The sequence below is a fragment of the Etheostoma spectabile genome, chromosome 1 (assembly GCF_008692095.1).
Source record: "Etheostoma spectabile isolate EspeVRDwgs_2016 chromosome 1, UIUC_Espe_1.0, whole genome shotgun sequence".
NCBI lineage: Eukaryota > Metazoa > Chordata > Actinopteri > Perciformes > Percidae > Etheostoma > Etheostoma spectabile.
Genome location: NC_045733.1, coordinates 30,525,023 through 30,542,148, shown reverse-complemented (window position 1 = coordinate 30,542,148; position 17,126 = coordinate 30,525,023). Strand labels below are relative to the sequence as shown.

General features: G+C 40.3%; 1 protein-coding gene across 10 annotated transcripts in view; it reads right to left on the bottom strand.

Moving 5' to 3' along the window:
- The window catches only part of ppip5k1a (diphosphoinositol pentakisphosphate kinase 1a), a 43,026-nt gene that overhangs the window by 16,391 nt on the left and 9,509 nt on the right, over nucleotides 1-17,126 (bottom strand). For 4 of the 10 annotated variants that reach the window (XR_004331434.1, XM_032511999.1, XM_032511977.1 and 1 more), the window contains exons 6-26: nucleotides 16,431-16,585; nucleotides 15,163-15,264; nucleotides 14,478-14,639; nucleotides 13,937-14,058; nucleotides 13,719-13,820; nucleotides 12,491-12,577; nucleotides 12,328-12,403; nucleotides 12,097-12,206; nucleotides 11,530-11,615; nucleotides 11,291-11,416; nucleotides 10,217-10,338; nucleotides 8,966-9,148; nucleotides 7,883-8,024; nucleotides 7,284-7,507; nucleotides 6,158-6,285; nucleotides 5,925-6,039; nucleotides 5,716-5,823; nucleotides 4,944-5,072; nucleotides 4,720-4,860; nucleotides 3,372-3,465; nucleotides 1,912-2,037 (exon numbers count right to left, since the gene is read on the bottom strand). Coding sequence is in view for 9 of the 10 variants with exons in the window: in XM_032511999.1 (XP_032367890.1) it covers nucleotides 1,912-2,037; nucleotides 3,372-3,465; nucleotides 4,720-4,860; nucleotides 4,944-5,072; nucleotides 5,716-5,823; nucleotides 5,925-6,039; nucleotides 6,158-6,285; nucleotides 7,284-7,507; nucleotides 7,883-8,024; nucleotides 8,966-9,148; nucleotides 10,217-10,338; nucleotides 11,291-11,416; nucleotides 11,530-11,615; nucleotides 12,097-12,206; nucleotides 12,328-12,403; nucleotides 12,491-12,577; nucleotides 13,719-13,820; nucleotides 13,937-14,058; nucleotides 14,478-14,639; nucleotides 15,163-15,264; nucleotides 16,431-16,585 (2,640 nt within the window). In the remaining variant the exon portion in view is untranslated. The remainder of the gene's footprint in view (nucleotides 1-1,911; nucleotides 2,038-3,371; nucleotides 3,466-4,719; nucleotides 4,861-4,943; nucleotides 5,073-5,715; nucleotides 5,824-5,924; nucleotides 6,040-6,157; nucleotides 6,286-7,283; nucleotides 7,508-7,882; nucleotides 8,025-8,965; nucleotides 9,149-10,216; nucleotides 10,339-11,290; nucleotides 11,417-11,529; nucleotides 11,616-12,096; nucleotides 12,207-12,327; nucleotides 12,404-12,490; nucleotides 12,578-13,718; nucleotides 13,821-13,936; nucleotides 14,059-14,477; nucleotides 14,640-15,162; nucleotides 15,265-16,430; nucleotides 16,586-17,126) is intronic. The other 6 variants (XM_032512021.1, XM_032511992.1, XM_032512041.1 and 3 more) reach the window with 3 other exon arrangements.

The window sequence follows — 17,126 nt, the reverse complement described above, 5'->3', positions numbered from 1 at the left end:
GAGCCACAATAACTTGTATAATCACGTTTGATCATTTCCCTGTTCTTCTCTGATGTGGACTCGATAGTGGAAAGATCAACCAACACCTAAACAAATAAGTGGTTTAAGAATCAAAACTATCTGTTCCAGTTTGTTTAGAAGCCCTAACTGAAGTTACTGTTAGAGATATTTGATGTTTGAAGATGGCTGTTGGGCAACACATGAATGAAACATCTACTGATGACAAAGTAAGATGGAATGTCTGAACTTAAGAGGTGAGGATTACACAACAGGGACTACAACACTTTGAAAAAAACAAGCCAAATATTCAGCCCTGACCCTGCTTGAGGTCTGACCACGACAAGACTAACAACAATCCGACTAAATAGTTAAAATGCTCTCTGTTATGTACTGAGACACAGAGGCAACAATGAAAAATACCAACTGGCAAACCTGACCAGGTATAAGATGCTTCAGCGTGGACACAAATGTAAAAAATGACACCAACACTACACTCACGGAGGAGCATGCTCTGAATCAGCACAGGTAGTGCTTGACTGCATCAAGACTAGAATGCTTCCTTTGATTCTTGAAAAGGAGGAGGAACAAGATGGATGACAACAGCGAGGCTACATGAGAGACGACCACGGGGATGGCAGCTGAGGAGAGACGGTATGTCTGTGTAATATCACAGTGACACCTACTGGGTGACATGAAAACAGACATCAGCTACACAATCAGGGCCAAGCATGGTGGCCATGTTTTGGTGCATCGGTAATCCCTTGAACACATGACTGACCATTCCTTTTCACATATATTATTCAAAAAAGGGTTTGAATAATATTTGTGCATAGCTCTAGCTTTTTAACTCCATCAGCAGAGGGCTCATTAAAAGAAAAAGTTAAGAGTGGATAATGAGAATGTAAAATAGCGGTATGACTTCTGCTATTGAGTCAAAACTTATTGCATTAATACATATATAACCAGACTGCAATAGGAAGTCATGGACCATGCAAAAAAACATGGGAAGATCATGATTTTTGAGAATGAGGGGCAGTTAACGGACATGTAAAGTACTGATGAGTAGTTGCTTTATACATGCAGTAGCTCTGTAAACAAAAAAGAAATCAAACTGTATGCCGTTCAGAATGAAAACAATATCAAGCTTTCACTAAAATCTCAGACTAACAAGCTCTCAAAAACACTCAATGCTGATGTGTGATCTCCGCTGCACGGTTAATGTTGCAGTTGACAAAAAGAACACAACGTAATCATAGATAAAAGTCTATGTAAAATAGAAATTAACCTGACTCCAAGCGTACATTTACAGAACTGTACTATACCTAAATAGAGTATATCTGGAAACTGAAATTGATGAACGCGTTGTTCATCAATGTGCTATGTTCAAACTTGCAGCCACATTTCCTGTTATGGTCTTCACACATATTACAGTCTAAATTTGGCTTGAGGCAGCATGTATACAAAGTGCTAAAAAGAAATACACCAATTTTACTAAAAGTGGTGTGGAGCAAAACAAGAAGATGGAAAAATCCAGTGGTTCTGGTGGCTAGAATGAGTATGGAATCTAAAAGATACAGAAATTACTTTAACTATAAAATACACGAATGGGCATTCATGATGTTTATTCCTTCTTAATTCTCAATGAGCACATATTATTCCAGTCGAAATAAGTTTTACTGCTGCCATTTTGCACATTCTCTAACTACTTTAATCAATACTTGGTCGTACTAAAGCTACCTACAGTATATATCTTCCTTAAAATGTTTCACGTGCCCAGTTTCCCCACAGGGCATCACTCAGGATGTCAGACTTACAATATTTTACATTTTAAGTCTAAAAGGGAATGTGTAAGACACTGATCTGCTGTTGCCCTGTACCGGTTTGTAAAGGAACGCAGTCTCAAACACGTACCGTCTTTGTAGGACAGACTGCCGGTGGAGAATTTTTTGCGATGTGCACGTGCGTAGTCCTGCAGGTTAGGGGCGCTAGAGGACCCACCTAGGACTGTGGTGCTGAAGAGCCCGGCACACTGAGAGCCTGCGAGGGGGGCGGGGGTGGGGTTAGTCACCACTACATATCATGCTGTTATCAAACAACTATCCAGAGAGAGACAGGAAGAGAGAAAAAGAGACAGAAAAACAGAGAAAAAGAGACAGGCAGACACAAGGACCCAAAGGAGACCATGCATCTCGTACCAACATATCTGCTCTCCGCACAAGAGGCTGGAGAACGGTTTAAAGTTTAGCCACTACGATGTCGGGCAATGGGGCTAAAAGGAAAAAAATCAACCCTAAAATACTTTCAGTTTATTATCAACTTGTGACACATTACACACATTATGTGCGATTTTGTAATTAAGTGTATCCTGGGGGTGTCAATCGATTGAAATGAGCTTTTGATTTCAACTATCAAAATCAAAAGCAGGATCGGCGATTCCCCAAGTATTTTTTTCTACTTCCAACCCCGCCTTCTTGCGCACATCCGGATAAAAAAAAAAAACAGCGTAGCTTACCGGCTGGTAGCATGCAGCTAAGGACACAGGGTAACGTTAGCTTAGCGGTAGCCTGCAGCTTCTCTTTGCCAGTCACTGCGGCCACTGTTGGAGTCGGTGATGACGGAGAAACAGCAGAACTTTAAAATCCTTCTGCTTCCATGAAGTCACCGCGGTGGCTACACGTTGCCTTCCCCGTGAGTGAGTCATGTAAACACACAACTAAGGTAAAGCATGTGAGCTCCGACGAAACTCCATGGTGCTCCATGTGCATCTTGTTAAACTAATGGTGCATTAAATTGCACTTTGTTAATTTTGAGAAACTCAAACTGTTGTGTGTCACTGCTGAAAAGAATGTTTAAATCCAAAATGGAATTGAATTGTGACCTAAAAAAAGTCAAATCGAATCGTGACAACCCTAGTTTATCCACTTTCCCTTGTTATCTTCACTTCCTAAATTTCCCAAAAGGATATTAGCATGTCCAAACAGAGAGCGTAAAAGAGTTACACAAAAAGAGGAAATAGTTGGAGGCAAAAGCAACATAATTAGATTCCTTTCTGTATGACTGTTGAACAACAAAGCATGGTTGTTCTTTAATTCTGCAGGACTGACACTAAAACGTATCTCAGTCTCAGCTGTGTTAAAAACATCAGAGATACAGAGACTGTATTTGTGCTTAATATCATTCTACACATACCATTGACAAGACAGTAAGACAAGAATAAGGAAAACTAACCACCAAACAACGAAGTTGACACAGAAATGCACGATTGGGTGGATTTTTCTCTACCAGTGCCCTGCCCAACCCCATCACTCTGAACCATTTCACTGTCATTGATACACACAGTTGCCATGGAAACAGTGCATTATGACACCTACCTAAACCACTTTGTTTCATCTCGGGAGATTGACGTGAGCATAACGAAAAGAGGCGATAACTGCCTACTTTGGAGGATGAAGTCTCTGACAGAACCTGGTGGAAAATAACGCGACCACACACACACACACACACACACACACACACACACACACACACACACACACACACACACACACACACACACACACACACACACACACACACACACACACACACACACACACACACACACACACACACACACACACACACACACACACACACACACACACACACACACACACACACACACACACACACACACACGTCAGTGGTAACAGGGCAGCTGCAGTGTATTTGGTATCATGCAACAGTCTCCAGTGCTGGCTGCTAGTTTGCATGACCTTCAACAAGAAGAGCGGCCAAAACCACAGAAGAGAAGCTCTGGGTCGATAAAACACACTGATTATATAAGTAAATAAACAAATACACCAGCTAAACAGCCCAATGTTTAAATGTTTGACAGTGGTTTCATGGATAAAACTAACTCTAATAAATAAACTGATTTTAGAAGTAGGAGTAATGAGCCTGCTTCCTCAAAGACTAGGTGGCTTAGTCTGCGTTAATCAGACCTTATTTGTATAGCAGTTCTCATAGATATAAAATGTAAGACAAAGTGCTTCACAGAATAAAACACTCAATATTAACAGCATTCACTAAAAATAAAAAAGCCAGAGCTGAGGAAATGCTGTCTTAAATCTCATAATTTTACAGCGAGGTATATACCAACATACACCAAGAAGTAAAAAAGGCTCAAATGCATCGATGAAAAGACATAAATAGATAAATAAACATAGCTAAATTAAACACCAGGCTAAAAAGTTAGGAAGGCTGTTCCAGAGGTGTGGACCATAGTAACAGAAAGATGGCTCACTGTGGGTGTTTGTTTTGACTTTAGGGTTAAATAACTCATATGCTAAAAGCAAGTATGATGAATAGATAGAGCATTAAGAGCTTTATGAACTAATAAAATGAACGTAAAAATCCATTTTAAAGCAAACAAGAAGCCAGTGAAGAGACTTTAAAATTGGTGGAATGTGTGCACTCTTTCTGGTCCTAATCAACACATGTGCAGCCGAGTTTTACAGTAATTGTAAATAAACTATATTCTTTTTAGGGAGACCAGAAAGGAGAGCATTACAATAATCGATCTTGAAGGTAATAAAATCATGCATTACTGCCTCTGTATTATATGACTAATGTCTATCTGTATATATATACACACACACACACACACACACACACACACCGTATATACTGTAATAATATTTGCTTGATTAACTGATTGATTGGATTAGTCTGCATCACCTCCATGGATCCAGTCTTATGATTGCGTATGAGTGGGGACCGCCTCTGAATGGTGATTGGCTCAGACAACGGCACGGCACGGTCGGTCTCGTCTCGTGAGAGGTCCTCCAGGCTGCCGGGGTCGGTCTGTTTCTGCCCGTTCTGAATGGAATAAGAAGACAGAATACAGTATTCTGCTATCTGCAGAACACGAACATGGCAAAATTGCTTGGTTGGGATTCTACCTGGCGGGCTACCTCTGCAGAAGCGGGCCTGAAGCCAAAGCCGGTTGGTGCGTTCTCCTCCTCCTCGACGCCTTTGACACCGGGGCTGAAGTGAAGCTCCACGTGGAAGCGTTCCTCTGAGGAGATGTCCTTCAGAGGGAAACAACGGAGAGGTTATTACTCGATATATTATCTCAAAAAGGATACCTACGTTGAAAAATACATTTTCTGATATTTTGAGGAATATCAAAAATTCTCTCAATTGTTATATTTTGCAAGTAGCCATACAAGAACGTTGTCTGAATATACCTAGATGTACACTTTAAGCTGGCAAAATTATGATTTAAATCAGAAACTATCAGATAATGGAGTAAGTGCACAAGGGTAAAAATCTGAGTGATTGGTTCTTAATAATTGGTGTACCAGTCTAATAACAGGCAGATTTACGTAGTAGGTGCTTCAAAATCTCAGATTATCTCAGATATTCAACCTTTAGAATTTAAATATTGAAGAGCTAGTGTCCTTTTTGGGTCAAGTATGTCTATTCCTTAAAAAACGTCAGACATGTGGACAAACAGGCAAGTGCCTGCAGGATGACACAATGTCATAGAGGCCATGTGCCAAGGCAACTGCACAAATAGTTAAAAAAATGACGTCCCATAGCGTGCGACGCGAGTAGCCAACCACTATTGTTTGGTGAGTGTTCGTTGGAACTGACTGAATGGAGTGGTGCGCTGCAAGTGAATTGCACATTGGGATACATAAAGTGTCTGAACTGGAAAAGAAACACTACCTTATTGTTGTCTTCATAGAGCATAATGACAATCTGAGTCATGTAATTGAGTTCAGAGACAGCACTGAGGTAATCCATGGCACGCTTCCACTGCTGGTCCTTCTCCTCCTGTCAAACACACAAATAACACACAAAAAACCTCAGTTTCAACTTCCACCCCCATCTGAGAAACAGTCAATGTTCTGTAGGATTGATATTATATTACTTACATTGAGCAAGCCTCCATAGCGGAAAATGCTGAGCAGGGAGTGGACGTGACTCTCACTGGTGAAATATAAGCGTGTCCTGACATGGCGCCCAGGGGACATCACTCCGCGAGAGTACCTGCAAACAAGACACCACTGTACTAGATGCTCCCAAAAAAATGTCAACAGTCAGTCCAAAGACTTGCATCAAGTCTTCCCATCTAAAAACAGCCTTGTATTGAGTTCAATTGACTCACAGAGGGTGCAGTTTGTTGACAGACTCGTCCTCGTGGGTCCTCTGTAGGTCAAGCTGGATCTTTCGGACCAGTGGGAGGCAGTGGGCGTATGCTATGTCCAATTTCTCTACTCTATTTATGCCATATTCCTGCAAAACGAAAAACAGAACAATGTGTTATTGGCCAAACGTTGTGGGTGTTATTTTCTTGTTTCCCAGAAAATAGAAACCAGAGCCCGACCGATAAAGGATTTTTGAGGCCAATACCTTTACAAATATTTGGTTATTTAAAAATCAGATTTTTCGATATATTGGCTGATATTTATTTTTTTTTATCCAGAAAAGCGTTACAAAACAAACCGATTAGTTATTTGTAGTTATTTATGAGTACTCACTAAAATAATATAATAAGTAGTTTTATTGTCAGAACAGAACAGAACAGAGGAATATCAAAATATTTGAATGATAAGATCATTGTTTGTCTAAAAATACAAACTTAAGATATGAAACTTAAAGTCCTTTAAAGCCAACGATCAAAACGTGGTTTTCTATTTAAAATTACATATATTTTAAAAAATAAATAAATGCAGATCCCGATAGTTTGGGAAATGCCCAATATCGGCCGATAATGTCGGTCCACCGATATATCTAATAGAAACCGTTAATTGAGTAATCATATTCGGGTATAAATATATCACCACTTCAACAAATGGCAGGTCTTATAACTGTAAATAAATATTTAATTTTTCCCCTTTTATTTATGCTTCAGCATTGTTACCACATTCTCCTGTGTCATGTTTATGATTCTTAATTGTGAAAGACTTTGTAAATGACAAGTTTTTATGGAAAGAAATCAAAAGGTTTGTTTGTTTGAGTTAAAAGTCTTCATTTTTAAATCTAGCCACTGTGCTTTCCTCTTGGTTCTCTAAGCGTAGCTAGAAACAAAAAACTGTAACAATCCTTAATAATGTTTCTTTGCAGTGGTCCAGCTGTTATATTTCTGTAGGTTTTGGTAAAATTCTGATTGTTTGTGTTTTATTTGTGGTTTTAATTTACTTATTTTTTTGTTTGTAACACTGTTGATTGTCGGAGATAAATAATAAAATGAAATGAAATGTAACACCTCTCTCTCTCCCTCTCACACCCACCTGTGGGATTACGATGTCAGCCAAGGCTCGAGACAGTCTGAACAGCTCCAGAGTGTCCTCCAGGCCCAGAGTAGCATTGTGGATCACATCGTACTTCACACAGTCATAAATGTCAGGTATTTTACTAATGTCGTAGCGGCCGTTCTTCATGCGGAAGTCTCTCTCAAGTTTGGACCAGCGCTGCAGCATGAGCTCCAGTGTCTCACTGTGGTACAGCTGCAGGTCTGGTGAGAGGGCATTTGACATTGCATGTAGTACTAAGAAATCAAACTCACTTTGACTTTGATAGAAATTAGTTCCGTAGTATTGTGATATTGATTCTGCAAAGACTTTTTCAAAAATCCCTTTTCACAGCTTTGAGGGCCACAAAGGAAATCAGTTTACTTATTAAAGTGGAGACAAAAAATACAAATCTTAAAACCTGTGAATATCAAACCAAAATATCTGTATATAATAGTGACGGTAATGAAATAGTGGGAAGTGAGAAAATGTTATTTTTACATCTTGGGTCATCCAACTTTCTCATTGCAACGGAAATGTTGTGTGTCAAACATAAAAAGCTTAAAACCTTGAGATCAAGTAAGAGGATTTTGGCTCACCAGCTGACTTGGGGTCCTCCATCCTTTTGCGGATCTGGGAGGTAAGGCTCTGAATAAGGGCGTAGACCTGGTCACATGTGGCCACTGGGTTCTCAACTATCTTCATTGAGTTCACCAAAGAGGCACTACAGGTCGGGGCCAGCTGTCACACACACACATAAGAGAAAAAAGCACAAAAGGACTTTTATTGAATAGCCAATTATACAGAACAAATTAATACTGAGTGCATTCACATGACAAAGACCTCAAAAGCCCAAGGCTGCTAAACCTTTGTCATTTGATTTAACAGGGCAAAATGAAGATATAATTAATCTGCAAACAGTTAGCTCAAGAAATACAATCCATTCTGCTTCCATTATAACAGGTTAGTAATCCTCTAAATGATCAAAAGAGATATGGTCACAGCCAATTAGGTACCCAGGTTTAAAGCCAACATCCTGTCACTACACATCACCCCCTCAGTCTAACAATTACTGTGGGAAACTTTTGCCAACAAAAATTTCCTTTGTAGGTTAAGTAGAGAAGCAAGAATACATTCATATTTAAAAATTCAGTTTTAAGCACTTGCGTTTTACCACAGAACAGTGGTTGAGCGCCTTAATGGCAGATTAACGAGCTAGGTATTTAAACCCAATGTGTGAAAATCAACAAGTTTTTTTATATCATCTATCAGGCTCTGGTTCAACACTAGTGGCAATCCCAAGAGTTAGTTGCATTAACAAATGTCCTTCGCTTGCTGTGTTCCAGGTCAAATTATAACCTCTTTTTAAAAAGGTAAATCTCATTCCATGCCTCCCAGTGAATAACAGACGGATCTCTTAGCTGCAGTTAATCTGTAAATGATTGCACTTGAACAGTAGTGTGTTGAAAATGCTCCAGCCAGGCTCTTGAAAACACAGTCACATAAAAACGTAATGACACATGACCTCACATGTGCTTCCTGAGCAAAAACCACTGGCTGTACAAAAGTGCACACAAGTCTTGCAATTTCCAACAGTGTTTGTCAAGGTTGTTTTCCTGCTCAGGCCCAAACAGACCAGACAAACGTTTAGCTGGGAGTGTTCAACATAGTTAGCTAATCACCCTGTCAAAGTCCTCGTCAGTGAAGTCCCTGTCCCTCTGCAGGATCTCGTGGAGTCGGGCCTTGACACGGTGCTGGCAGCTGCTCAGCGAGTCGCTGTCGTTGTCCAGCAGCCCGTTCATGTTGGCGCTCTTCACCATCTGCACCAGGATGGGTGTCAGCTCACCCTCCAGAGCCAGCAAACCCTGCGCAAACGTGTACACGCACACACACAGTAATCTGGGATTTGTTTTTGGTAACATCTTTGATGCAAAGTGGTAATTTGATAATTTGTCAAGTGTTGGTGATACTTTGATGTCTCTAAAATCCCAACTAGCATCAGCTGTGGTACTGGGACTAAGGAGACCAAACACAATGACATTTTGTGACACGACTTTGTCAAGACACATTGACAAGTTATTTCTACACTTTATAAATATAATATTTCACAGTTTAGTTTAACGGTTCAGTCATTTGAACATAACTCAGCAGTCCTTTCTATCTTGGAGAATGTTGCTTTCTTTTTCAGAACACCTACTTTCTTTTGTGAATCTCTCCCCTTTTCTGTTAAAGTCATTTGAGATTTTGCAGGTGGCGCTGCTTTCTTTCTATTCAACTAGGTTGTTGATTCCAGCCTGTTTTAACTATACTTTTTGTTAATTAATTCTAGACTCCCACAGATGTTGACATTTCTGTAAACAAAGATTCCCCACCTGTAATTTTCTTTTTCAGGAACGGCCAGATGAATATAAAGCTGACTAGTACAACCAGTCTAATCTGCTGGTCACTGAGCAGCTCCACAAGAGCAGTTGGTGTTAATGGCCTTGCTTAGGGACATCTCATTGGTGGTAATGTCAGAGGGACAAGCACTGCTTTTCACTCTCCTTAGCAAGATGCATCCTGCCGGGGACTGAACTGTGATTGTATATAAAATAGGTAACCCCTTATTTTGGTGGTTATAAAAAAATTCAAAGGTTTGAACTGGCCATGGACTGAATCCTTTTTGTGTGTATCCACGATGACACAGAGCAACAGTAAAGAAACGTATGGAGAGCTTAGAGCACTGGAATACCAGTCTGGCTATCACCAGACTAAGCTCAATCTATTAAGATTGAACATTAGTCTAGGGAGTCTGCTTTGTATTTTCTACTGCACAAGAGACATGATCAACGGGCATAGTTCAAATGTACGTAATTGGATAGTTCTTCAACCAATCAGACCAACGATCCGGGAGATCGATCTGGGTTTACCCAGCCTTCAGGAATACTGCACACCTTTGCGAAAGCTGCGGCCGTCATCTGCACCCTGCCTTCGTCAGATGCATATATCTTCAGGTCGTGTCTGTAGGTGCTGTGTAACCGCAGTAACCCACAGCCTGGAAATCCAGCATAGTCTCCTACAAAAACAGTGCCAACAACAACTTTAGTGAATACACAGACCTTGCTGCTTAAAAAGTCACTGTAAGCCTCGTGCACTTTTATGCTTAACGAGTAGTTTGCAATAATGTCACCACCTTGCAATCTCTTTTCTCATAAACCTCTACAGTGTCTGAACAACAAGGTCGCTAGCTGAACTCTGTGACCCATCAGCAGCTGGGTTACAACACCCCGTGCTTTAATGGGAAGCAGGGCCTGAAAAGAATTTTTTTTAACATCAGCCACTGTCACTTTTTACCAGCCAGTTTTTGTTTGCCTCATAAAAGGTGAAAAACAGGAATTGCTATGTCTCTATGATCCTATTCATGATAGACTACGTGCTGTAGTAGGGGGGCCGTAAGCAACTGCGTACCCTGCTTACCAATAGTTACGCTTCTGTATCACTCAATTCTCATTGGCTACCTGCCAATGTGGCAGGTAGATGGACAGTGTTGCCCGCCAATTGCAAAATGTACCCGCATTTGGCAGGTGGGCGGGTGTTCCTTTCAGGCCCTGATGGGGAGTGTCCCTTTTCTTTGTTAACAGCTCTGTCCTGATGTCTTGTGTTCTTTGGTAAAAGAGCCTAAACAACCTTTTTGTGTTGTTGTTTTTTACTTTTATGTCTTACCTTATATGTTTTTTCTTTTGCAGATTTACTATAGGTTGATATAGATTATATGTGACTGTAAACCATTAATACAATATTTATAAGAAACATGTGTTTGGTACATAAACACACAAGTGAAATGGCACTTTTGACACACGTTTTAACACCTCTTTAACCAACTCTGAGCAAAGATAAATTCCATTACTGAAAGTATATGGATATGATCCTGGACGAGCAGGTGGGCATTTTTTGAATTATTTTAAATAAGAGCTACAGCAATTAAATACTGTTTGCTTTCAGAATGAAAACACGGTTGTGTCTCTCACCTTGACCCCCGGGGTACATACAGCGGAAGGCCCTTCCCAGCTCCTCGGCCTGAACTCTGCCAGCAGGAGTCAGCTCTCCTCCCCATTTCAGCACCAGCAGCAGAGACGGACCTTCTTTACGTGTGTCTGAAAACCAAATCCACAGGACCGTGGATAAGCCTCAGACTTCACTATTCTGGCCAGCCTGAGCTTGGCAACATACTATTTTGAGGTGAAAAATGGCATCAAGATCTTCCTACCTTCTTCCTCACTTGAGGTTTTGGGCTGCCCATGGGGCAGGTAAGTTAGTTGCACTTTTCTGTTGATCCCCGAGAAGTGTCCGTACCTTTATCAGCAATAAAATAATGTTGGGCATTTAAAAGGTTTGAGAAGGACAATTGCCTTCTGCGTAGGGGCTGTTTAAAAGGACATGAACTGAAACCTTAACAGCCACAGAAAACGGCTCTTGGAGGGGTGTATAGCAGACGGTGACCTTTAAAAATGAGCACAGCAGGAAGCTAAAGACAAAAGGAATCTCTGTCCAAATTACTTTCAGGAAACTCTACAGAAGGTGAGATTCAGAAAGTGAGGCTATGAATATAATACCAAATCAACTTAATCATTTTACATCATACTTGACCAAACACTGGACTTCTTGCATAATTTCAAAGTTCTCTAAACAACCATTATGGTTTAGAAATAATCTAGTTCATGTTTGCAGTCTATCATGGTTGAAAACAATTTTCTGAGATGACCTAGAATTGAATTAAAAGAATATGAGATCAGGGATTAGTGGTGAATAAAGTGACCCAGTTCACTTCACTCACATTTCCAGAACGGTCTTCAGTTGCTCTAGTTTGGACTTCTTCTCTTCTATCTCGCAGTCATTGTGCTGTCCCAGTTCTGCTAACAACTGCCGTGTGATGTCCAGCACCTCCTGTTGAGGTTTAGAGTAACAAGCTTACACACAAAGTCAATCACACACAGGCTGGGAGATATACGAGTCAGGTATTACAAGGTAAAAGCCTACACCATGCCTTTTTCGGATTTATTGTTACCTGCAGTTGTTTGGGCTTCTTCAGCTTTAATTTCCCCGTTTTGTATCCTCCATATTTTTCAAATAGATCAAAGAACCTGGATGAAACAAAGGAAAACTTCAAATTAATCAAAAAGGTCTTTTAATTGGTCTAAAAAAAAAGAGATAAGCTAGAGATAACCTACATGGGGTTGCGAACTTCCATCTTCATCTTTTGTTTGGGCGTTCTGTCACCATGTCGGATGACAGCGATGACACAGCGAAGCTCCATCCTGAAGAGTGCAAGAGTAAGTTAAAATCAACAGTAACATGCCATAAATGGAATATACTTCCATAAATCAACACAAAAAATCTTGCAACTGTGAATGACTTTTTTTACAAATACGTTATTCAGTTCCTTCCTAAATCCTAAACTGTGCAAAATGTTGTGAGAAGACAACCTTAATCTTAATAAATTAGAAAAAGACAATTAAGATTGGTGCAATTTGCAAGAACAATACACTAAAGTGTGATGTATGCTTCTACGCCACACCCCTGCTCTGCAAATATACTGCTAAACTAGTTTGACTGCTGTTACCAGGGATGTGATTAGCAAAGGTCCAAAAAACAGGTAAATATATGGAGTGTTTCCATCAAACCGTGTCACAAACTAAATACCACCATTCCCTGATTGTTTATACATCATCACACTCTCATATATTATATTGCTCTTTGTTTGTTTTACTTGTGGAACTTGCAAGAAGCAATCCTGCTACACATCTAGTCCCTCACATAGGGCTTAATATTAAGCTTTTACATGTTTTTGGAAGGAAACTTGGGGGTCCTCCCTCAAGAAACTGAAGGTTTGGACTTAAAACTATGCGATTTCTATAACTATAGATACTAGACTATGGATAACGTCCAAAAAACTTAAAGACAAAACTTGCTATAGTTGAAATGATTTTTTTGGCAACCTGTAAGATAATATTCTTTAAATCAAAAGAGTAGATTTATGAAAAATGCTAAGGATTAAGCCAAAAACCCTGCCAGACGTATTTTATTTTTAAATTTTTTCTAAAACCTTGAATCATTCGTTAATCTGAACAACTACAGCTAAATTTAGGTGATTGTCAACAGTGTTTTGTTATCGTGCAGTGGTCTCTATTATGGAGATTTGCTAAGTTGCACTATCAAATCAATCCGGTTGGCTAAAGAGTTTGATAGTTCGCCAACAGCGACATCTGATTGGATAGAAGCAAACAACGCTTTAGCAGATTGTTTTTTTTACGAAGGAAGTCATAGCTTCCACAGACTACAGAAAAATATTTAATTTAAAGGATCTACATGATTCAAGTGGGTTATGTTTTTTTATTCTGGAAATTCTGAAAAATTCGAGTTAATCCAGAAAAATCCCAACCCTGTATTATGACTCACATGGTCCCTGATGTAGTGGGAACAATGGGGATGTCCTCTGCTTCAGTTGGGATGGACCAAGGAATCTGAAACTGGGGAGCAAGCTCACGCATCACGATGTTCCTAAAGAGCCATTAAGACACAAATAAAATCAGCAAACCTGAACAAGTAAATAATCAAAGCAAGATCAGGAGAAAATGTTCCAGTGGAAAAAGAATAAGAAAAAAATGTAAAAGTACCCGAGGATCTTGGCACAGTCGTCATAGTACTTCATTGAGTTCTTCACAAAACTGAAACCATTGACATCACAAACATAGGAGTGTCCGTTGGCTCTGAGAAGATCGAAGCCACACACAGTTTGCTGCAAAGAGAGGAGAGGAGAAGACATTTTCTTTAACTGAGGTTGAGATGCAACAGTGTCTGCAATGCACCCCCACGATTAGGTTGGGTATTGTTGTTGTTGTTTTTTTCCAATACAGGTGCTAAAACAACTTTGTTTTGAAGTTTTAAAATGATGCAGTGCCTAAATGGTGCCTGAACCAACAGCTGCAACATTAAAGAACATTTAAAATGGCAACAATAACTTATTTCACCAGTCAATTGTTGTTTTACAAAAACAATAACCCCTAGATGGCAGAAGGGTACTCTACAACAGCAGCTTGAGCTTCCCAAGGAGCACCAGAATAAACCGTGAGTTTACAAGGTGCACTTAAATGGCATATTGGCAGCGGGTTTCAGTACTCGATCCTAAAAAAGAATCAAGACAATGCCTTTGCTTACCTTGAATGCTAGGCAGACTTTACGGGCCACCAGTTTCTCCATGGCAGAGAGCATGACGGGGTAGCGGACCTCCTTGCCCTCGCTGTCTCTCTCCACCTTTCCGTCCAGAGCAGGGGACTTCCGGGCCTCAGCATGAGCATAGTCAGGCCCCACAGTGTACACCTGAGGTCACATTAAAAACCACCAGACACCCTCTTAATCTAAAAGTTTCTCCTATGGGTTTCACTGACAAAAACAATGACTGTTCCATAACACAAAAATTACCATAATGAGAGCTGTGAACTGGGAGGGGAAGTGTTTTTTTCTATTCTGTATTACTATTCCAACTTTTCCTTTAAATAGCAACCTTTTAACGATGATACTTTACATAGAAACACATGGCCCGCCCGGGTTGTTAAAATAACAACCCTAAGATTTATCGTTAACTTTGGCATGGTGGCCTACACTGTAATCATACCAAGATTCTAAGCTTGATGATTGGGTGTTTTATGTTCATAGGCTTGTACCTTCAACTTCTTTTTATCAAAGCACCAAATACTTAGTGAAAACAGTTGTTGATCTTTTGTACTGATGATGCAAAGGGCAGTTTCATGCCAATCCACATGCCAACAGGGAAAGTAAAAAGTGACTTTTGCTTCCAAAATCAGTGGTTTTCTTTGATTATAATAACCAGTCTGTACTCTACCTTGACATCTGTGCCATCTGTTGGCATGAACTCTTCATAGATGTAAGAGCCCGTCTTCCTCACGCTGCTCTCTGGCGAGTACACACTGCTCCGACTCCCAATCTACACAAACCACAGTGAGTGAAAAACGTTATTCTGCCTTTCACCAGTGCAACTGTGCACTCTGAATGGTCTCTATACAATCCATCCCAATCTGAATTAAAGGTTGCAGCTCCATGTCCAACAAAAGCCTGCCCGATTTATGATTACACTCTTTCTCTGCATAGCCATAAACTCATGTACAAGACAAGCTATTAGGTGGTGCAGGTTGCTGCCTGGTGTGTTTAAGATCTGTTGGTTAGCAGCTGCTGATATTAATTAATACACAGATAAAAGGAAGGTGTACATGAAAGATGTCAAGACCACCCCTGAGACTCTAACACTTTTCTAGTTTTTTCCTAGAAGTCATATCAAAGCCCAAAGATGGTGTGAGAGATTAATGGTGTGTCACTGTTAATCACTTTGTGTGCAAAAGTAGCCAATAGCGACTTTCCTTTTTTAGTTACATTACCAAGTATTAAAGGAGAATTCCTGTCGATTTCAACATGTAGCTCTGTTGTTTGGAAATGTGGAGTGCTGTCAGTGGCAAGAAAAACGAAACCAATCGGTGCCGTCTACACCGTTTTATCCTCCTGCTAGAGTTAGCACCCAACAGGCTTAAACAGGGCAAGTTTTAAACATGTTTTTAGACTCTTAACATGTTCAAAATATCATTAAAAGATCCTACCCATGTGCAGTGATTCCTTACGCCGGCAGCCGCAGGTCTAAAGTTACCTAGTCCCACTGTTGCTTAGTTACCTATGCACATGCTCAATAGCTCTTGAACTCTTGTAGCTCTGCTGGCTCCACTGTGGTGCCAGGTTACAACCTGTTACTACATAGTCATTACTAAGGACATATCAACGGCAACTCTTTTTTTTGTGAAAAGATTCATTTTGGGATATTGGATTGTATGAGTTTGACAATCGACTAGTGTGGACTGTGGAGCGGAAAACAGGAAAATAACTAGAGATATGGATTAACAGAACTTTTAGGCCTTTCTGTCACATCTACTGCAGTCAGATTTGCTGTGTTCCCTCGGAAGGGAAGGTGGTGTTGACAGTTAAGGATGTTACAGGACATTTTTTGTAGATGCCCGTTCCATCCCATCTTGCCACTGACTTTTCTTAACTGTAGAAGTGTTGGATTTATAGGCTGAAAAAACAAGCCACAATGGCCAAAGCAGGGACCTTTCTGAAGAGTCGCTGGCTGCCACCACCAGCTGAGGTGGGGTAGTAGATGTAGACGTTGTGGTCTTCAGCGCAGACAGGCTTCTCAACAAAAGGCTTCTGGAATATCTCTCCGTTCACCTCCACATGGTCCTCTCCTTCCACCAGGTTACACTCTGAGACACACAGAGAAAATTATTCTGTGTGCCCCTTTCATTACCCCCTAAAATATACACAGATGACACCTGGCCCCCTCAGAGTGAGTGTACTCTTGAGCCGTGTGACGCAGCTCTGCACTCTCAAACATATGACGCTCAATGATTCATACTAAAACATGAATTGCTGTCAAGGAAGGCAGAGACATAAAACATCTGATAGTTGTCGCTACATCACTGTGTAAACACAGGATTTTGAATGGCAGACGCAGCTTATCACAGCACTTAGGTATGGTACACTTGCAACTGCTTCACATTTGATACTATATTTATCCTCAAGCTGAAATAAAACCAATGCAGTCTTAGATTAATGGCCTTGGGATGCTGCATGAACAAGAGGCTGTTTTTCTGCAAGCTTTTTCTGGAGGAACAAAAAGCTTTAGGCATCAAATGAAAAATAGAGTAAATACTGTCCAATTTCTATTGTATTTCCCCATGTACTGTTAACGGCAGTAAAGTAAAAAAGAGCTACATCAATAAAAAAAAAAAAAAAAGTATTGTA